This window comes from Equus caballus, chromosome 5 (assembly GCF_041296265.1).
Source record: "Equus caballus isolate H_3958 breed thoroughbred chromosome 5, TB-T2T, whole genome shotgun sequence".
Lineage (NCBI taxonomy): Eukaryota > Metazoa > Chordata > Mammalia > Perissodactyla > Equidae > Equus > Equus caballus.
Window position 1 is genome coordinate 96,880,983 of NC_091688.1, and position 23,101 is coordinate 96,904,083.

The 23,101-nt window shown below is 32.9% G+C and overlaps 1 protein-coding gene across 2 annotated transcripts in view; it reads left to right on the forward strand.

Annotated features, from left to right (window-relative positions):
* Positions 1-23,101, forward strand: part of LRRC40 (leucine rich repeat containing 40) — a 49,669-nt gene that overhangs the window by 20,380 nt on the left and 6,188 nt on the right. Inside the window, exons 6-12 of one of the 2 annotated variants that reach the window (XM_023641859.2) lie at positions 2,842-2,984; positions 4,024-4,196; positions 8,206-8,293; positions 8,412-8,457; positions 15,056-15,164; positions 18,121-18,228; positions 21,081-21,191. In XM_023641859.2, the coding sequence (XP_023497627.1) occupies positions 2,842-2,984; positions 4,024-4,196; positions 8,206-8,293; positions 8,412-8,457; positions 15,056-15,164; positions 18,121-18,228; positions 21,081-21,191 (778 nt within the window). The remainder of the gene's footprint in view (positions 1-2,841; positions 2,985-4,023; positions 4,197-8,205; positions 8,294-8,411; positions 8,458-15,055; positions 15,165-18,120; positions 18,229-21,080; positions 21,192-23,101) is intronic. The other variant, XM_070268849.1, reaches the window with a different exon arrangement.

The window sequence follows — 23,101 nt, forward strand, 5'->3', positions numbered from 1 at the left end:
TTACATTTAGAAACATAAATTTTAATGTACTTACAGTCGTAAGCCACATAACGTTTTGGTCAACGACGGACTGCATATACAATGGTGGTCCCATAAGATTAGTACCGTATGGGTGTGAAGTAGGCTATACTGCCTAAGTTTGTGTAAGTACGCTCTGTGATGTTCACACGACAACGGAATTGCCTAACAACACATTTTCAGAACGTATCCCCATGTTAAGCGACACACGACTGTAGTCAGTTACAGAGAAGTAAAATAATAGATTTTATGGTGTTGAATGCAAACCATAGCAACTAATCATATTTTCTCCACGCCATTATTGTCTAGCAACTTCCTAAACAATGACCAGCAAAAAAATACTTGGGCATATCAAAAAGAGGAAAAGAAAATATGATTATGAATTCTGGTACAATTATATACCTGAGAAATTGATTAAGGTTTTGAGCTATGCTAACTCTTCATTCATTCATTCAACATTCACTAAGAGGTTATTCCCTTCTCACAGGTGATTCCACCTGTGATATGTGGTTATATTATAGCTGTAGCCTCCTTGTGGTCTGTAAGTAATAGTGTCAAGAGATAGTCTAGTTTTGCCCAAATTGTCAGTCATTTTTTTTAAATGTTAAAATTTAGTGGTTCTGTTAAAATTTGAACCATTGAACCATCAAACTTAAAGTATTGTAGAACTACCGTTAAGAGATAAATTTAGGGTACATTTCAGAACCTTTTAGGTAAGTATACTTAGTCATCTTAGAATTCTTTATTTAGAGTCCAAAATCATTAAGAGTGATTTTTTTCATTTAAAGGCGAACTATTGTTATTTCTTGGTTGATGACCACACTGTGTGTCAGGTGTAGACTATTTCCTAGTTTATACTAGTTCCTAGTATATCTAGTTTTTTCTCTAATCATATGTAAGCCTTCTTCATTTTTTTTAAACCTCCCTTTGTGGAGGAAGTCATTAAATCACATAGAAGTGATTTAATACAGTTGATTACAGATCATTTTGAGGTAAATTTGTAAAATTGTGCTGTTTTACTTTAGATTAATAGTTATTTGTCATTTATAGTAGGAGTGCATAAGTTAAATGTGCCGTAAATCAAATTGACATTTTAGGGAAGTTTTACTTGTGGCGCCAGTAGTTGAGACTGCTTCTCTTTGCCAATTTTCAATAAAGGTGTTAGAAAAGCAGAGCTAAACTTAAAATATGGTATCTGGAGTGAGTATATAAGAAGCATAAATTTTTTTTCATAAATTGAGTGTAAATATCTTGAGAGATAGGAACAGATAGGAAAATCAATAGAAAAACACTTTGACTTTACAGCAATTTTTCTAATATACTATATAACTAATGATCCGAATCTTTCTGTCCTTCATTTATGACGGTGATACTTTTCAGCGATCACCAGCAGGACATTTAGTTGTTATTTCACCATTAATGATTGGATCCCAAGAACAATATTAGCATTTGTATGGTTCTCTGTAACTTGAAATGCCTTTACATATATCCGTTTGCCCTCACAACAGTTGTGTAAGTTAGCGGGGATATGTATTATTTACATTGTAAAGATTCATAAACCTAGGCTTAGAAGTTATATTGTAAATTGTAGAGCCAGAGCTTGAATACTCTTACTCCATCCCCATTGCTCTTTCCACTACATACTGCTTGTTTTCTCAATTAGTGCTCTCAGATGAAAACCACTGTGAAAACTACAGTCTCTAACTTTAAAACAAACTTTTCTTTATAGAATTTACTGGATTTGGAGTAGATCAGATTATGACATTTTTCTCAATGCTCTAGCGAAATAATACATAAATTATTATTAGTTGAAAGTAGTACTATTAACATTGTTTCAAAAAACAGTTAGCTTCTTTAAACACTAAAAGAAGCAGTCTAAGGCAGTCTTGAATTATGTTAAATTGACAGGCTCAAAGTACAGGGAAAAAAGTTGTAAAATGCATATGGCCTATTAAAACTAGAGGCTTGAGAGTGAACTGTGGAAAATACGTGGTGGCCATCATAAATGGGAGAATTTGTAATATGGATCAGGGAGAAGCCTGCTTATGGAAGTCTTAAGGGAAAGAAGACCTTTACTTTTTTGCGTTTTTGTTTTCTGTTCTGCCTTTTAAGAAGGAAAGATCCAGGAGGTAAGAGAGACATGCTGCAAGTAAGAACTCTTCTTGAGCTATAATGTACCTTCTTGTCAAGTGTTAGCTAAGGTGTTAGAGAAAGCATGGACTTTAAAAAATAGAAGAAGAAAGGAAGGAAGAAGACAGGGAGTGAGAGAGAGGCAGTATGGATGGATGGGAGAGTAGGAGGGAATACATAGAAATCCAGGGCTTTTTGCCTATCTTAAATACAGAAGTGTCTAAGCTACTACTAGCCACAGTTACTTGGCATCCATTCATACAACTAGCATGCCTGCATATTTATATGTCTTTAACTACCTAAGCTTTTTTTTTTTGAAGATGTAAAATTTAAAGATACATAATTGCTGAGCGAAATAATATCTCATAGTGTATAGTTTATACATTTTAGAGTACTTTCATAGAGTACCAGAGTACTTTGCTTTTTCAAATCTTTTACAGAGATGACCTGGACTATTATTAAATATTAATTTTAATATTGTTATTTCTCTATAATTAAATGTAAAAATATCTTAGTTTATGTGTATTTAATTCAATGGTATTCTAGGATTCTTGATTATTATAGCAATGTATGATGGCATAGGTTTGTAGGTCCTCATGATTACATACACATTCTTTGAATGCATATACAATTGTAGATCAATATATTTTCTTTATTAAAGTATTTTTGCTTTTCACTAAATATGTATTACAGGATTAAAGCATTTGGATTGTAATTCAAACCTCTTGGAAACTATACCTCCTGAATTGGCTAGCATGGAATCACTAGAATTACTTTATTTGCGGAGGAATAAATTACGTTTTCTACCAGAATTTCCTTCTTGTAAATTATTAAAGGTACTATTTAGTTGATTATTAACTAACTATATATTTTCCAAAAATTAATTTTGAAAATGAAATTTGTAATTTGTTGGGAATAGGCTTTGGTTATAAGTGCTGTTTTTTTCATATATTTATATTTTTCATAATTTTAATATGACTAAATACATTAATGTTATTGTTAGTAGTAGATTTTTTTTAAAAAAAGAAATAATCAACTTAAAAAACAGGAATTTCTCCATGTCCTTTGGTAAGTAGCTTGTAATTGGAGAAGCAGTAGATGATGAGGCTGCACTGTAGGAGATATGGAACACCACGAAGGAATGTATCTGACTCCATAAGTTGCCACAATTATAATAAAAATAACTTTTTTGGTGCCAACCAGGTGGCATAGTGGTTAAGTTCGCATGCTTCGCTTCAGCAGCCAGGGGTTTGCCGGTTCATGTCCTGAGTGCGGACCTATACACCGCTCATCAAGCCATGCTGTGGTGGCAGTCCCAGATAGGAGAACTAGAAGGACTTACAACTAGGATATACAACTATGTCCTGGGGCTTTAGGGAGAAAAAAAAAGAAAGATTGGCAACAGATGTTAGCTCTGGGCTAGTCTTCCTCACCAAAAAAGCATACCTTAAAAAAAAAATTAAATGGATAAAAGTAATTTAAAAAAAAATAGCTTTTTAAACTTACACTGATTTGTTTTAAAATTTTAATTTTTATCAGTATAGTTCTTGGATCTGTTTTTTTTTAATTCTATAAATGTAATGACTAAATCATTTCTCTGCTTGGGTTTTATAAATGTTGAACTTTCTGTTAGATTAAACCTTTAATTATTTTTAAATTACCAGAAAATTCTTGAAAATTTTCTTTTTTTGCCATTTGTCTTTAGCTGTAAGATAGCTTAAATGTAATTGAAAATTTAAGCACCTTAGTAATTAGAAAGTCATGTTTTTTCCATGTGTTTTTCAATGATTTGAAATTAAGATTTCAATTTTATTTTCATTATCTGGTATAAAATGAAATACAGAAATACATATGATTGATCTTTGGTTTTTGTAGGAATTACATGTAGGTGAAAACCAGATTGAAATGTTAGGGGCAGAACATCTTAAGCATCTGAATTCTATCCTTGTGCTAGACCTGCGGGATAACAAGTTAAAATCTGTTCCAGATGAAATTACACTACTACAGTCTTTGGAAAGGCTTGATCTAAGCAACAATGATATTAGTAGGTAAGTTTAAATATCGAATAAGAAGTCATGTCTGTATTTGATTATAATTCGTAAGTTAAAATATTTGTAAAAAGTGTATAAAGATCTTGCTTCTAAATTGAATTTAATAAATATTTATTGAGCAGGTATCATGTACAGACCTACAAAGAGTAATTAGATTTTTGTCCTTGGCAGCAAGCTTAATCTGCAAATAGAATTAGATATATTTACAAGTGATTCTAACCCATGAGAACGTAAACTCTAGGAAGCCTGGATTTTTATCTGTTTTGTTCACTACTCTATCTCTAACTCCTAAATCAGTGCCTGGGTACATAGAAGGTGCCTGATAAATATTTATTGAATTTGTTAATGAGTATAAAGCCATGGGAAACACATAAAATGCTTTGGGACTTAAAGGAGATACATACAGGTATCACAGTTTATTGAGAGGAATCAGGGCAAACTTTGTGGAAGAAGTAACATTTTTAGATGATCTTTAGGACTAGGATTAGGGTGAGGCAAGTTAATTGCCTAAAGCACAAAATTTAAGAACACCCTCACTTTCAGGGTCATGCCTTACTAAAGTCCTATCACATGATCTTTAAAGTGATCAATTTTCACTACAAGTTTCAAGTACACATGTACGGTGATCAGAATGATTTGCTTGGCAGGAGAAAACTATACAAACAAAGCTTTGAAAGTTCAGAAAATTGTAGGAATACGTTCTGAGAACAGCAAGGAATCAAGTGGAACTGGTAAATAGGGTGCAAGTAGGGAGATTGTGAGAATTCGGGGCTTGAAAAATAAGTTGAGGCCATGTGAAAGAGGTCCTTGAAATGCCTGTGAAGAGTCAGTTTTCATTAGTTAACAGGTGGGGAGCTATTGAAAGATTAGGAAGAGAACCAGTTTGATCTTAATCTCATTAAAAAATAAATTGGTGATAGTGGGTTGTATACATTACATAGGAGTGGCTTTGTAGGTGATGAATCTAAATAAACTTTGTTAGATTAATCTAATAATATTTATCACTAAGGAGCATTTGCTATATCTAATTTACCGTATTGACAGCTTTGTAGATTTCTCTTGTATAGTAATGACCTGAACTGTGGTGACAGTGGAAACGGAAAGAAGAGGAAGGATGTGAGAGGTGTGATGAATCAGAATAAGTAGTATTTAGGAATTGATTGCTCGTGTTGGAGATGGGGAAGAGGAGGGTAGTGAGGAAAGAATGATAAAAAGTTATATAAGTATAATATTTAGAGACAGAATTATTTTACAGATACAAAAAAACAAGACTCAGACTTCTGTAGGATTGTACACTGGTTAGATGTCTGAGGTTTTGTGTTTAGATGTCAGAAACATGGTTTGCTATTCACAGAAAGAGAAAAGTTAGGCAAGCAGATTTTCTTCTATGTGTATATTTTAATAAATATTTTTAAAAATCAGAATTGTTTTCACAGTGTACATATGGCATATGGTATGTCTTGACTGTAGATTTGAATGCTTGGATGATAACCACTCTTTTCACTTACTTCTGTTTATGATACAGTTAGTAAGTGATCTGTTTATCCCTTAAATGCTTATCTTTTAACTGATGAATGAAATAAATTTCTTGCCTCTTATAAATATTGACAGATAAATTTTTTCCCATGGCAGTTTTATTTTGGCTACTGTATGAAAGCAATGGAAAGCAAATATTTAAAACAAAAGCTATGACAAATAATATTAAATGAATAAGTAATTTGTACAAATATTTCTGATATACATGTACCTCGTTCTCCAGCGCTCTGGATATGAAGTGTGTATATCTCACAGGGCCTAGAACCTAATGGCACGTAATAAAGACTAGTTTCTTTCCTCTAACCCCATACTTCCTAGATATTAGATAATTCTATTCATTTTGTACTCCTCCAGAATCTCTTCTAAACAAAATATTGATTCCTCACACTGCTACCAGAGTAGTTTTTATAAAATACAAATAAATTATCAGGCCATTCTGCTAAAAAGTTTTGATGGTTCTCCATTGTTATAGCACTGCTTCCCAAGTATGGCTATGTATCAGAATCATTGGAGAAGATTTAAGGAAAAAAATACAGATTCTGAGGCACCAGTGAATCAGAATCTCTAAAAATGGGACCATAAAATTGTTTTGTTTTTTGTTTTTTTGTTTTAAACAATTTCGAGGAGATTTTGGTGCCTCTGGTTTTCCAACCAGCAGTTGGAACTACTGTCTTGCAAGATGAAGTCCAGACTTTTTAGCATAACATTCAAGACCATCTCACAGAATTCATTCATTCTCTCTTTATCATCTTTCACTCCTGCTCTCTGACTACACTGAACTATAAATGTACTGACTTTTTCTTAATCTTCTTTCTTGGTCATAGAATGGCCTTTTCCTGCCTCACTGCCTGATGCAAGGAATCCCATTTGTCTTTTTAGACCCAAATCCAGGCTTTGCTACTCCTGTCCCCCACCTGTCCCCATGCTAATTTCCATATCTCTACTCTCACAACATTACTTGTTTAACATTTGTCTTGTCATATATATATATTAAATCATATTCACTTGTTGATGTATAATTTATATACAATAAAATTCACCCATTTAAGCATACAATTTGATGATTTCTGACAACTGTGTATGTTTGTGTAACCATTGTTACAGTCATGTAGAACATTTGTCTCTCTAAAGTTTCCTCATACCCATTGCAGTCAGTCCCCTTTTCATATCCCCAACCTATAGCAGCCACTGATGTGCCATCACTCTAGTTTTGCCTTTTTTAGAATATCATGTAAATGGAATTACACAGTACATAGTTTTGTGTCTTCATTCATGGAGCATAGAGCTTTTGTGATCCATTCATGTGATTGTGTGTATCAGTAGGTCATTCATTTTTATTGCTGAGTGTCATTCCGTTATACAGATATACCACAATCTATTCGTCTCTTCACTAGCTAGTTATTGGATGTTTGGATTGTTTTCTATTTTGGTCTGTTGTGAACATTCATGTAAAAGTCTCTATGTGGACGTTATTTTCATTTCTCCTGGGTAAGTACATAGGAGTGGGATAGCTTAGGTGTATGGTAAGTGTATGTTTAAAAGACTGCTTTCCAAAGTGGCTGTACTATTTTATAGGCTCACCAATTTTATATTTTGGTTAGCTGTATGTGTGTCTTTTTCCTTTGTGCAGCTGAGAACTCCTTAAGGGCAAGGATCTTGATGTCCCTACACTAATGCCTAGTGTATTGTAGATGCTTAATAAATTCTGAGATTGAATGTTTCTGTGTATGAGTGTGCCAGAGATAAAAGTGACTTTTCTTTTTGAGTGAAAATATGAATTGAGTGATTGAACTTTATTTTTTTTCTTTTTATCATTTTTATTTAGGAAGAATTTTATTTGCTTGCTTGAGGGACAAAATCAAAACATTTAGTATCAGTGAGGATGGCTACCTTGTCAAATTTATATCTACAGGGCTGGCCCAGTGGCATAGTGGTTAAGTTTGAACATTTGGCTTCGGCAGCCCAGGGTTCGCTGGTTTGCATCCTGGGTGCAGAGCTACACACCACTCATCAAGCCATGCTGTGGTGGCATCCCACATAGGAGAACTAGAAGGACTTATGACTAGGGTATACAACTATGTACTGGGGCTTTAGGGAGGGGAAAAAAAAAGAAAGGAAGATTGCCAACAGATGTTAGCACCTGGCCAATCTTCCTCACCAAAAAGAAAAATGATAATAATTGTATTTTGAACATTTACATTTTAGCACTGGATGCAATTTAGCATTTTTTTAAAGCTCACATTCTTTTTTAACAATCACAATATGGTAATTTTGAAATAAATCTGGTTTTTCTTTTACATGTTCGGCATTTATCTTCAAGAGGAATATTTTAGGCCTACATCACTTGGGTTTTCTTTCACACAGTTATATGATATGTAATTTGTCATATGTTGTTAGTTTTCTAGTCAACTATTTGGTTGAATTATACTTTTCTTGATGTTTTTCCTGAAACCGGTTTAATCTTTTGTAGTCTGCCCTATTCATTGGGAAAACTTCATTTGAAATTCCTGGCACTAGAAGGAAATCCTTTGAGAACCATTCGAAGAGAAATTATAAATGTAAGCATATTTAGGATTCAGCTCTCGTTTTTAAATTTGCAATTCAGACATACATGTTGATCTCAACAACTGCAAAGTATGTCTTGGTGAATGTGTGTCTTTCTCTCCACCTTTTCAGAAAGGAACCCAAGAAGTCTTAAAATATCTACAAAGCAAGATTAAAGGTACTTTTCTACTTTCTCTTACATTTCAAAGTATAACATGACAGGTGGTGAAGTGTTAATAGTACATAAATTTACATGTATTTTGGTTGTAAATATTTAGAGGAAATGGTTCCTGGCTGGTGTGGCTCCAATTCTGAATCCATACACACCAGAAGTATGCTGAAGTTATGAAAAATCCTTAAATTCACAGTAATAATGTTCCATCCTTAATCGCTTTGATTTGTGTTATAGTGTACCAATTAGAAAATATAACAAAGAATTCAATAAGCATCTAATGCTTTAACTTTGAATAAAACAAAACTTGACTGTTATAATACATTGCTTCTCTTGACTGGGAAATATATTAACAGGTACTTGAATATCTACTGTATGCATAGTTTTGCTAAGTTCTGGCAAAAATAAAGACAAAAGACATTTTTAAAGATATGTTAATTTGGTATGAACAGGCACCAAAAGAGAAAATGATACTATAAATTTAATATTTAATGCTTCACTAAAATTGTGGTATATCTTAATTTTTATTTCATATATGTCATTGTAGCACACATTGAAGCATTAAGAAAAGAATTAGTTGCACCAGTATATTACTGCATAACAAACCACTCCTAAACTTAGTGGCTAAATGCAGCAGCTGTTAACTTGGCTCACAACTTTATTGATTATGGACAGCCTAGTCTAGCACCATATTACCAGTCAGTATATGTTAAGTGAATAAGATAACAGTATACTTAAGAAATTTCCATTTTCTGCCTTGCCTTTCAAATAAATTGTTAAAATAATTTTCTAAGACTCTTATTTCCTGCCCATCAAAGAGTTTCCTTTCTTCTCTAGGTATCCTTTCCCCTCCAGAAAAATTTGACTCTTCTGATATGCATCAGTTAGAAGTCATGTCAGAATAAGCAAATTTTTTGTAAGGCTATTTTTTTAGAGTAGTTTTAGGTTTACGAAAGGAAAGTACAGAGATTTCCTATATTTCCTCTGCCCCCGCAGACATAGCCTCCCTTGTTATCAACATCACTCACCAGAATGGCACATTTCTTGTTTTTTATCAAGGATAGACCTACACTGACATATAGTCACCTCAAGTCCATTGTTACCTTAAGGTTCACTCTTGGTGGTGTGCATTCTATGGGTCTGGACAAATGTATGATGACATGCATCCATCATTGAAATATCAAAGTATATAAAATATTTTCACTGCCCTAAAAATCTTCTCTGATCTGCCTTTTCATCCCCCAACCCCCATCTCTGGCAATCACTGATCTTATTGTCTCCATAGATTTGTCTTTTCCTGAATGTCATACATTTGGAATCATACAGTCTGTAACCTTTTCAGATTGACTTTTCACTTAGTAATATGCGTTTAAGCTTCTTCCATGTCTTTTCATGGTTTGATAGCTCATTTCTTTTTAGCACTGAATAATATTCCATTGTCTGGGTGTACCACAGTTTATTTTTCTATTTACCTACTGAAGGACATCTCGGTTGCTTCCAAATTTTGGCAGTTATATATAAAGCTGTTATTTTTGCATGTGGATGTCCTGTAGTTTCAGCACCATTTGTGGAAAAGACTATCTTTGCTCCATTGTATTGCCTTTGCTCCTGTCGAAGATCAATTGATTATAATTATGGAGGTCTATTTATGGGCTCTCTATTCTGTTCCATTGATTTATTTGTCTGTTCTTTTGCCAATATCACACTGTCTTGATTACTGCAGCTTTATGGTAAGTTTTGAAGTTGTATAGCATCAGTCCTTCAACTTTATTCTACTCCTTCAATATATCATTGGCTATTATGGGTTTTTTGTCTCTCCACATAAACTTTAGAATCAGTTTGTCAATATTGATAAAATAACTTTCTGAAATTTTGATTGGGATTGCCTTGAATCTATAGATCAAGTAGGGAAGAACTGACATCTTGACAATACTGAGTCTCCCTTTCCATGAACATGGAATATCTCTCCATTTATTTGGTTCTTCTTTGATTTCATTCATCAGAGTTTTGCAGTTTTCCTCATATAGTTCTTGTACCTATTTTGTTAGATTTATACCTAAGTATTTCTTTTTTGAAGATACTGATGTAAATAGTATTGTGTTTTTAATTTCAAATTTTACTTGTTTTTTGTTGATAGAGAGGAAAGTAGTTTACTTTTATATATTCACCTTGCATTCTGCAACCTTACTGTGATCACTTATTAGTTTCAGGAGGGTTTTTTTGGTCAATTCTTTCAAATTTTTTCCCTAGATGATCATGTTATCTGTGAACAAAGGCAGTTTCATGTCCTGCTTCCCAAACTGTACACCTTTTACTTCCTTTTCTTCCCTTAATGCATTAGCAAGGACCAGTAAGCAGCATCCAGTAAGATGTTGAAAAGGAGTGGTGAGAGGGGACATCCTTGCTTTGTACCTGTTCTTAGGAGGAAACTTCAAGTTTCTCACCACTAAGTATGATGTTAACTGTAGGGTTTTTGTAGATGGTCTTTATCAAGTTGAGAAAGTTCATCTCTATTCCTAGTTTACTGAGAGTTTTTATCATGAATGGGTGTTGGATTTTTCAGATGATTTTTATGCATCTGTTGATATGACCATGTAATTTTTCTTTTTTAGCCTGTTGATATTAAGGATTACATTAATGAGTTTTTGAATGTTGAACTAGCCTTGCGTACCTAGGTTAAATCTCACTTGGTCATGGTGTATAATTCTTTTTATACTTTTTTAGATTTGCTTTGCTATTATTTTGTTGAAGATTTTTGCATGTATGTTCATGAGAGCATTGCTTTCTAGTTGTCTTTTTTTCGTAATGTATTTGTCTGGTTTTGGTATTAGAGTAATGCTAGCATGTAGAATGAATTAGGAAGTATTCCCTCTGCTTTTATCCTCTGAAAGAGATTGTAGAGAATTGATATAATTTCTACCTTAAACATTTGATAGAATTTACCACTGAACCCATCTGGGCCTGGTACTTTCTGTTTTGGAAGGTTATTAATTATTGATTAAATTTCTTTCATAGATATAGGCCTGTTCATTCAGGTTGTCTGTTTCTTCTTGTGTGAGTTTTGGCAGATTGTGCCTTTCAAGGAAGTGGTCCATTTCATCTAGGTTATCAAATTTGTGGATATAGAGTTATTACTCCTTTATTATCCTTTTCATATCCATGGGATCTATAGTGGTACCCCATCTTTCATTTCTGGTATTAGTAATTTGTGCTGCTTTTTTCTTAGTTGGCCTGGCTTAAAGGCATATCAATTTTGTTGATCTTTTCAAATAACTAACTTTTGTTTTTATTGATTTTCTTTATTGATTTCCTGTTTTCAATTTCATCCATTTCTGCTCTAATTCATATTATTTCTTTTCTTCTTACTTTGATTTAATTTGCTCTTCTTTGTCTAACTTCCTAAGATAGAAGCTTAGATTATTGATTTTAAATCTTTCTTCTTTCCTGGTATATGCATTCAATGCTATAAATTTCCCTCTAAATACTGCTTTCTCTGCATCCAACAAATTTAGATAAGTTGTTTTCATTTTCATGTGGTTCAAAATATTTTAAAATTTCTCTTTAGTTTTCTTCTTTGAGCCATGTGTATTTAGAAATGTCTTGTTTAATCTCCACATATTTTGGGGTTTTCTGGTTATTTTTCTGTTATTGATCTCTGGTTTAATTCCATTGTGGTCTGAGAGCAGACGTTGTAAGATTTCTATTCTTTTAAATTTGTTAGGGTGTGTTTTATGGCATTTTAAAGTGCAAAAATGATTAAATATATTAGGATATATACTAAGCTGTTGTATCATACATCACTTCTAATATGCCATTGGTCAGAACTTAGTCATATGGCCACACGTATAAGAAAAGCTGGGAAATAGTCTTTTTTTTTCTGCTAATAAAAAAAACAGCTTTATTGTGAGATAATTCACATACCATAGAATTTATCCATGTAAAGTGTACAATTAAATGATTTTTGCTGTATTAACAAATATATGTAACCATCATCATAGTCAGTTTTAGAACATTTCATCATCTCAAAAAGAATTTTCATACTTTTTGGCTATTATGGATAATGCTGTGACAAACGTTTATTTACAAGTTTGAGTGTGAACATATGTTGTCATTTCTCTTGCATATATATCTAGGAGTTGAATTGCTGGGTCATATGGTAACTTTATGTTTAGCCATTTGAGGAAGTGCCAGACTTTTACAAAGCAGCTGCACCAATTTCCATTCTCATCAGCGTTGTTTGAAAGTTCCGCTTCTTCTACATCCTCACCAACACTGGTTGTTTTCTGACTTTCTCATTCTAGACATCCTGGTGGGTATGAAGTGGTGTCTCACTGTAGATTTGATTTGCATTTCCCTGATGACTAATGATATTGAGCATCTTATCATGTGCTTATTGGACATTTGTACATCTTTGGAGAAATGTCTATTCAGATCCTTTGCCCAATTTTTAATTGGGTTATTTATCTTTTTATTATTGAGTTGGAATAGTTCTTTATGTATTCTAGAATAAATCTCTTGGCAGATATATGATTTGCAAATATTTCCTAGCCCCCTGTGAATTGTCTTTTCATTTTCTTATTGGTGTCTTTTGAACATGAAATTTTTTTTAAATTTTGATGAAGTCAATTATCTAGTTTTTCTTTTTTTGCCTATGTTTTTGGTTTCATATCTAAAAATCCTTTGCAAAATCCTATTTTATGAAGATTTGCCTCTGTTTTCTTCTAAGAGTTTTATACTTTTGCTCTTACATTTAAATTTTTGATCCATTTTGAGTTAATTTTTGTATAAGGTATAGCATAAGGGTCCAATGTAATTCTTTTGCATGTGGCTATCCAGTTTCCCTGCACCAGCTGTTGAAAAGACTGTTTTTCCTTGTTGAATGGTCTTGGCATCCTTTGTTGAAAATCAGTTGACCATAAATGTAGGGTTCATTCTAGACTTTCAGTTTTTTTCCATTGATCTGTATGTCTGTCCTGGGCCAGTACCATACTATCTTAATTGCTACTGCTTTGTAGTATGTTGGAAATCAGCAGGTATAAGTCCTCCTACTTTATTCTTCTTTCTCAAACTTGTTTTGACTATGCTGGGTTTCTTGCAATCCCATATGAGTTTTAGAATCAGCTTGTTAATTTCTGCAAAGAAGTCAGCTGGGATTCTCATTGAATCTGTAGATCAGTTTGGGGAATATTGCCATCTTAGGTTTTTAAAAAGTCAGTAAATACACATGGTAAAAAAAATCAATCAATGAATATACAAAGATATATAATGAAAAGTAAATCTCTCTGTCACACACGTCTACTCCCAAGAGAATATTCTCCCTCTGTATTCTCAATGCTGATTATTAACAGTAGCTCTTTCAAAAGTGTTGAGAACACTCTATCTCAATATATAACACGGTATAGTATGTGTATATTTAAAAAATAAATGGACTTTGTTGCGGTGTAATATTGTCTGTCTGCTGATGTAATTTGGCAATATATGTTACATATTCTTTAAGATGATGTAGCCAAACCTCTAGGGAACTTCTAAACACCGAAGTATTCACTTGATACTATTTCCCTTAATGTCTTTTATCTCTGTTTGATTTTCTGTCATTTATTCTCTATTGCCTCTATAAATAAAATATTCATATGATTTTTGCATGGGAAATAATAGTTTAATAATTATTGATTAATGAATAACTGATGAACTCAAAGCAAGAGAAATACTACTACTTAGTAGTATTCAACAAATGTTCATTAAATGCCTACTGATTTGACGCAAGATCAGGGGTACTACTGTTTCTTTATGTTCTTTTCATGTGCCTTCTGCTCTTAATGTATGAATACTAGGACTGTTTATTTTTTCACATTGCTGAAAATTAATAGTCTTATTTTGCTTCTGTCTAGATTGCTGAAGTCTCTTTTGCCGAAAAATCACAAAGTCATTTCTTTTGAATGTGTATTTTTGTTTGTTTTGTTTTTTATACCATAAAATGGCAGTGTTAATCTCTGGAGATTAATGAGGGGGTTGATTGTGTGTGAATGTGTGAGTATGCATGCATTTTAGGAAATCTCTATTGAAGATGGTCATGCATTTGCTGTGAAAAAAAAATCTTAACATAAATAATGTACCAAAAGCTTACTTGATTATGCAGATTGACAGATTTTAAGTGACTGAGGATAATCAGCTTCACTGTGTCCTAAACTGAAACGATAGGCATATGCCTATTTGGTAGACATTTGTGAGAAATAATACTTTTCCTTTGTTAGCCAATTCCTTCTTATGGATGATATTATTTTTCTTAACAGGAAGGATTGCTTGTTGTTGTTTCTTCTGAGACATTATAATTACTCTTTGAAGGTTCTTTCCTACTCCTGAATTTCCTTATGGTAGGATTTATAAAAATATTTTGAAGCCACATTTTAGTAACTATCTGTTTTCCATTAAGTAAATATTAAATGCTAGACCCAGATTTGAGTTATTGGAAAGAAAGCATATGACTAAAGACATTCTCACCAATAATATCTAGAAATCATATATACTATTTTTATGTATTTTCAAGAATTTTAGAAAATGATTTTGTAGTATAAATATTGGTTTTATATAACTTTTCTTTTGTCAGATGATGAACCTAGCCAAAATAACTCTGTTACTGAGACTGCCATGACACTACCAAGTGAATCCAGAGTCAATGTACACAGCATCGTCACGTTGAAAATATTGGACTATAGGTATGTAATTTGTTTTTCTAAGCATTGCAAAACATATGGGAAACTTTCAGAAATAACTTTCAGAAACCTTCAGAAAAAGGACAATTGATGAGGAAGAATTCATCCAAATGCATTAGTACTTGACTTAGAATAATAGCAATTGCAAAAACAATGATGAGATGAAAGCATATTAAAAGGGCAATGAACTTAAATGCCCATTCCTTAGGTGATTAGTGTTTATTAAGCTTCAGAGATAAATAGATGGTTATTAACATGTAGTAAAATTTTTATGATAAAGAACATTTTATTAATATAAAAATAAAAGAGTGAATGTATTGGTTAGTAATGAAATTTTCTGATTCAGTAACCAGCATCCAGAGAGAACTTTCTATTGGGGGTGTCTATATTAGTAAATAAGAAATAAGTATCATTTAGTTAATGAATACCTCACAGGCAAAGCTTGAGAGGTTCTACCCCGTTATTCTATCTGAATACAAGTCAAATATTATGTCATCATAATAATGCACTCTGGTAGCACATATATTAAGCCAGAAACAATTACAATGTTAGTAGATAAATTGAGACAGAAGCCTAAAAGTTTTATATATTATGGAAGCATATTTGACTGGGGAAAGAAGATACCTGTGCAAAGATTGGAAGTGGTTGTCAAGTATTCTTCCCGTACTGTCTAAGGCATCAAAGATAAAAGTAATCAAGACTGTCCAAGCTCTTGCAGTGATTGGCTCATGTCTGGGTGTTGTAATGAAAATACAAAAGAATACAGGCTCAAGTGAGATAGGTGACTAGATTTATTTGATTATCTACATAGCCAGTATCAGTGTCTGGCCTCTTTTCCTTAATGTGTCAGGAGCAACCACCTCCTCAGCAGTCAGGATACAGTCTGTGTTTCAGATTTGTTGCGTTTCATTCACATTGGTCTCACCACTTGCCTGCCACTCTGTGATGTATGTAGAAATCACTACCCTAATCCAGCTTCCTTCTTTGACACTGTAACACAAAGTATTTCTCTTCTGTGCTCAGATTTGTGTCTTTCTTCTCTCATAGCATAGCATGGCAACTTAGCATGTCTTATCTTCCACATGATGTACCTATTTGTTCAGTAGATATTTTTGGAGCCCACTATGTATCAAATTCTGTACTAGGTGTCATGCTACACTGAATGAGACAGACTTGATTCCTGCCTTAGAATTTCTTAGCTTAGAATTTCTTTTGTCTCTGGCTTCCATTCCCTCCACCCTGAGTGGATAGCATTTTTGGAGTCCCTTTCTGTGCAGAGCAGTGTACTAGATATTTTACATGTGCTGTTGCTTTTAATCCTCCGAATGATCTATAAAGTACTATTGATACAATTTTATTTTGGATAATCATTCCCACTTGTTTTTTTTTTTTTGAGGAAGATTAGCCCTGAGCTAACTGCTGCCAATCCTCCTCTTTTTGCTGAGGAAGACTGGCCCTGAGCTAACATCCGTGCCCATCTTCCTCTACTTTGTGTGTGGTATGCCTGCCACAGCATAGCTTGCCAAGTGGTGCCATGTCCGCACCCAGGATCCAAACCGGCGAACCCTGGGCCACCAAAGCAGAATGTGTGCACTTAACCGCTGCGCCACCACACGGGCCCCCATCATTCCCACTTTTTAAAGACACAGATATCACAAAAGCATAATAAAGATAGCACTTAATGCCATACATCTTAGGTTGTTTTGATTCTAAATTTATTGTAATTTGTTTTCCTCAGAGACTTTCATTGGAAAGGAATATCCTATTTAAAATATAAATTAATTCCCAATCTCAAGGCAGAAATGCTTTCAACTAAATTTTTAAAAATAGCATGAATCTTCAAAGCTTAATTAGCTTTGAGCATTTCTGATTGCAAAGATAAAAATGCTACATCTGCACAGCAGAAGATGGGACCTAAAGCAGAAGACAAGGCCTAACAACTCTGAAATCTAGGCTTTCTTTTTACCTGTCTGTGTTACAATGCCTTTCTTACACAGTTCTCCCATAATGCACATTATATCTAGTATTGTTTTCTTTCTCATACGGTCATTCATTTGACATTGCATTGAAAATTCTTTTAAGTGGATGACGTGTTAGGCATTAAAAATTGTAAAAGAAGAATGTAAGGATAATGACTAATTCTAACAACAAACATCAACAGATTGTTAAATCTGCAAAGGTCGGAGTTCTACTATACTTTCCTTTAAGATTAAATTTATATTTTATTCAAAATTTTACTGAAAATTTTAATGAAAAGGAAATTTATTTATATTTACATTTGCAAAAGATCTAGCATAAATAATAATAACTTCAGATTCTAATTTCACAGAACTGAGGTTCGAGAAAGGTCAATTAGAAAGCTCATTAATGTTAGAACCAGGAATAGTTTAGTCTGTGTCCACTGGCCTGTCTACCTGGTCACATGCTAAAGGAGAGAGAAACTGGTTTAGGTTATGAGGAAACTAGATTAGTATTATTTTGAACTTTTAAAAATGATCATTATCTTACAGTTAACTCTATACCCAAAGAAAGTTGACAGATAAACCCCGTTAGAGATTTTTAAGAAAAGGGTCAAAATTTTTAAGATTGTAGTTCTTAAAATTAAAATTTAAAAATTTTAGTTCTACTCTGCAGTAGAGGAATCCATTTACTGTATGACCATGCATTTCCTGTATGATTTCTAGACATCTTAGACTCTGAAGGTATATGTCTGTTTTCACTCATGTAGAGTATGTGAGTCTCAGAAGGATTGGCACAGTGTGTCATGGTGTTTGACTTCCTACTGGTTAACATTTTGTGAGTTCGCAGGTTTTTGTAGCGTTCTTTATAGAACTTCGTAATCAACTGGCCTGAAAAACCTCCTTATAAAATCTTTAAAGGCCTTTAAAAATGAAAAGTAATAATCGTATCTTTCTGGATTGCTAAGAATGATACATTTTTTAAACCATTTTTCATTTAGTGATAAACAAGCAGTTTTGATTCCTGATGAAGTGTTTGATGCAGTAAAAAGCAACATTGTCACTTCTGTTAACTTCAGTAAGAATCAGCTATGTGAAATTCCAAAAAGGTAAGAACTGTTCATGATGCCATTTCTATTAAGTTGTGACTCATTCTTACTTGTGTTTGCATCTTAGTTGAAAGAATAATTATTTTTCATAGTTTTTTAATTTTGAAAGTATATCTAGGGGCTGGCCTGGTGGCGCAGCAGTTAAGTTCACACGTTCTGATTTGGTGGCCCTGGTTTGCTTCTTCAGATCCCAGATGCGGCCCTATGTACACTTGGCAAGCCATGCTGTGGCAGGCATCCCACATATAAAGTAGAGGAAGATGGCATGGATGTTAGCTCAGGCCCAGTCTTCCTCAGCAAAAAAAAAAAAAAAAAAAATGAAGAAGAAGAAGAAGAGGATTGGCAGCAGATGTTAGCTCAGGGCTAATCTTCCTCAAGAAAAAAAAAAGTATATGTAAAATTTCTTGCATTAGAGGGATTTAGCAAAATTTACTTAAGTATTCCCTGAGATACTTGTAACATTAACATTCTGAGAGGTATATAGGTTTTCTAAAACTTTTTCTTTTACATTTTAAACTTGGAAAATAAGTATTAGAATTATTAAAAGTATTAAATTGCTTTTTCTTATATAATGAAATTTAGAGGAAAAGTTTTAAGAGATCATGCAAACCCAGGTCCATGTAGATTAATAGGAATTTTCATTTGGGGCTTTATGTTAATGAATTGGTAGGCCACTGAATTTTTCCACTGATAGTAAAAGCAAAATTGACTGAACCCTGTTAATATTTTCCTCCCAGAAAAGGATTCTTCACTTCCAAACATCAGAAGTTGTTTGCATTGTACTCTGTACTGTTTAATACATCTTTATTCATGTTAATTGTAACAGAATCTTTAGGTTATGAGAGAAAATTAGTTTAGTATAATATTGAACTTTTAAAAATGACTATTTTTTTGCAGTAAACTATATACCCCAAAACAGTTGAAAGATAACCTTGCAATGAAAACAACAGTGAGGGAGACGGGATAGGGTAATGATAAAGAACCTGGGCCATAGAATCGATTGTTTGTATCTATATCCCAGATCTATGAACTGTATGTCCTTGGACAAGTTAACTGACTGCTCTTAGTTTCCTTACTTCTGAAGTAGAGAGAGTAACAGTGCCCATTTATAAGTATTAAATTACATTACATAATCCACATAAAGCATTTAGCCAGTGCCTAGCCCTTGATAAGCACTTAAGTCTTCTAAAAAAAGATGATATATTGGGAAAATAGAATGGGTTTCATCTAACTGCCAAAAAATATTTTTAGATGTTTAAAATTTTTAAAAAATCAGAAAACTATAATTTGTTTTCTGTTTTACAGACCATGGTTTGGGGAATGTGGATCTTGAAAGATGGTAACTTTCAGAGGTTCCATTGCAAAAGGAGATCCAGTCCGTCCTCTCATTTTCTCTGCTTAAAGGGCTCAGAGGGCATTTGATAGACTACTTGAGCATTTAGATTTGCTGTCAGATGGGATAAGTTTGCCGTGGGGATCCTGGATCAAACAAGCTAGTTGGGAATGAAGATGGAAGGGTTAAAAAGACATTACCTTTTTACTTACTGTCTCATTTTATCTAGCTATTCTTACGCAAAACAATGTTATTCTGTTACCACAGTTATTCCAGCATACTTTTAGCAATTTAGAAGGCCAAAGAGGAAAGATAGTAAAGACATACCTTGCTCTAGAGAGTTTCTAAACCACTTTCCCTCTTTCTTAAATTTTTATTTCACAAGTCACTTTTCACCATATTATTTTCGGATTGTAAAAATAATACTTATTCATAAAATTTTGGACTAAATGAAGGGATAAATCATTTATAATCCCATTACTGATTTATTCTATTCGTGGCACATTTTATTTGAAGCTATTCCCCATTTAGAATTATACATACAATTTGTATCTTGATTGGTTTATTTGTCATAAGTATTTCTCTATGTTGTAAACAGTACTTTTAAAATCTCATTTGTCTGTATACCCTAAGATTGATTATGGCAACAAATGAAACATTTTTCTTTTTAGGCCAGATTTCCAGAAGAATTACTAGATCAAAGAGTATGGCTCTTATTTATATCCAAAAACTTTCCAAAAAAGTTTTATCAGTTACATCTCCAAACTCATTGTATCTTTCCTGTGTCCTCTTTAGCACAGCATTTGATATTCTTTGGGTTTTTTCTTTGCTAATGTGATAGGCAAGAATGATGTACAGTTCTAGTTTAACTTTCATTTCTTGGCAAATCCTATATATTTCTTGTTTTTATAATTAAATTAATGTACTTTAAGCTTGATTAAGCTTCTTAGGACATTTAATTCTTCCTCTTTAAGGTTTAACTTAAGTTGCTTAGTAGTGACACTTCCAAACCTAGGAATTAACTTAATGTTTTCTTGCAATCATGATTAAATATAATGATAATTTAGATAACAAATGCTGTACTATACTTTTAAAATGTTAACATATCATATCGAAAAAAGCACTTTGAATACCCAGATACAGATGGTATTAAACTATGCAGTCTAAAAAGGAAACTGCTGTGTTACAGAGTATAGTATAATAATTGCCTAGATTTGGTTTTTCTTCTTTGTCCATAATTGATTTAAATATAAAATAAATGGGTTCCTAAATTAGACTTCAACATACATTTAAGGTCAAATAGAAATCTTGGACAGATAATATTAAGGCTGTTTTTAAAAATCTGTTTTTATCAGTTATACTTCCAAACTGATTGAAATTTTTGTGAGAAAAGTAAAAGTTACAGAGAATCTTAATTAGCAGAAATAATATAGGATTTTTCCCCCCGTGGCCTGCTTGTAGTTTTGAAGTTCTGACAGTGAATTCCAGTGCTAACATTTTAAAATTATTTTTGTTTCAGGATTATAGAACTGAAGGAAATGGTTTCTGATGTCAATCTCAGTTTTAATAAACTTTCCTTTGTATCCTTGGAATTATGTACACTTCAGAAATTGACTTTTTTAGATCTCAGGTATTTATTGATACTATTGCTTGACTTTTTTCATTATAACTTGTCTTTGAGATTTGCCTAACTTTTGACCTTTCCCTCATATTTCCCAGGTAAATGTGGAAATTGGTCTTTAGTTTGTTAATAATATCTTAGAAAAAAATCTAAAATGAAGCATTTAGGAAATATTTTAATCAGATATCTATCATTTGTAAACAATTTATAAGTTAAGTGATAAGATAAAATTATTTAAAATATTAGAAAATATTAACACATCCTTTAGATTCATGCTTAAGCAAAATTACAAATAACACATAGAAAGTGTGTACTTCACATTGTTTCTTTCCTAAAAGTAAATAGCATAAAATGATCAAAACCCTATGTTGGTACAGCAGCTTGCATGGCTTCTCTTAAAAAGAACCTATTTGGTTTCAAAATATTATATTAAACATGCAAGCCCAGAAATAAAGAAAAAGAACACTGTAAGTGGAGCCAAAAAGAGAAAAAACTGTTTAAGAATCTGCAAAAGGTAATAGGAAGTTTAAATATGTCAAAGTTGAAGTGACAGGATCAGAACTGTCACAGTTCTTTGAGGGTAATATGTAATGTATGTCTCAGCGTTAGATAGTCATTTATTTGCTTGGGCTTTAAAACTTTATTTGTAAATTATGTCTCTATCATCTGGGCTTCCTACTGCTCGTATATTGTTACTAGGTGTGGTTTTAGTTTATTTAGAGTATAGCTCCTCTTGCTCTGCTCAAACAGTGGTTAAATAACAATAAGCTAAGTTAGAACTGAGGATTTATCCTTCCTATAGAGACAAAAATTTTTTACTTATGGGATTAAAGTAAATCTGTAATACTCTGCTCCTACTAAATGTGGGATTGCTTTTATTTTTTGATGGCAATTACTGGCAAAACAGTGTAAAACCACATTTTAGTTCAGTATTAATGGAGCAGACAGAATGACTTCATGTCCCCATTGCTGCTGGCTTTCTTTTCATCCCATTCTTCAGTGGGTGTATGTATATATATGCCTCTGTCTATAACCATACCTGGAAGTTTCTAATTAAGTGACTAAAATATGCTTTTTATGTCTCATATCGGTAGGTATGAGACTCTAAGAAAAGGATAGAAACCGTCCTTGGGTTATTCACCACAACCTAATAAAGACAATAACTGGAGAAAACTACAGAGAAAAGAAATAAAGAACATAGGTTGAGCTGTAGAAAGTATGATTCTTACGTATTAGGCTTGACTTCTGAACTCAAAAAAATAGTTTAGAGAAAATTATTCAGTTGTAATGGGTGACCTCTAATTGGGTATAATTTTCTCACAAATATTTTATATTATTAGTAGTTACACAGCCTCTTGAATCCTTCTACCTTCCGTTAACCTTTCTTCTAACATTTTCCCCAGATTCTTCCAAGAGTAAATGAGATTATGTTTACTTCCATGTCTCATTGTAAGAGCTAAAAAATATACGCATTGTGCAAATTGAAATTTCTTATTCTAAACGTAGAGTAGAAATGGATTTGCTTAACACCTATGTAGTAGAAAGCTCCAAATTTTTAAATATGGCTAGAATCTCTTTACTTTCCTCTTTCCTTTTTTCCGTATAATTTTTCAATTCTTCTTAGAGTAGAATTTCATATCTGTATGTGAGATATATGTATTAACACAAATCAAATATTTGTGGTATCAAATGATATGGTATTTACAGGCATGATCTAAAGGGCCCTGAACTTCGGGAAGTATTTCTGAGCTCAGTTTGAAGGAGATAAGGGACTGGTTTACACTGTTTATCCTGTTAAATCTATTATTAAAGAGTTAATTGCAGTATCAGTTGGTTACGTTTTGCTATTAAGATTTGGCACACTGATCAAATACTTGAGGCGGCTGCCTGATTTAGAATCCTCAAGACTCAGCTTTAAT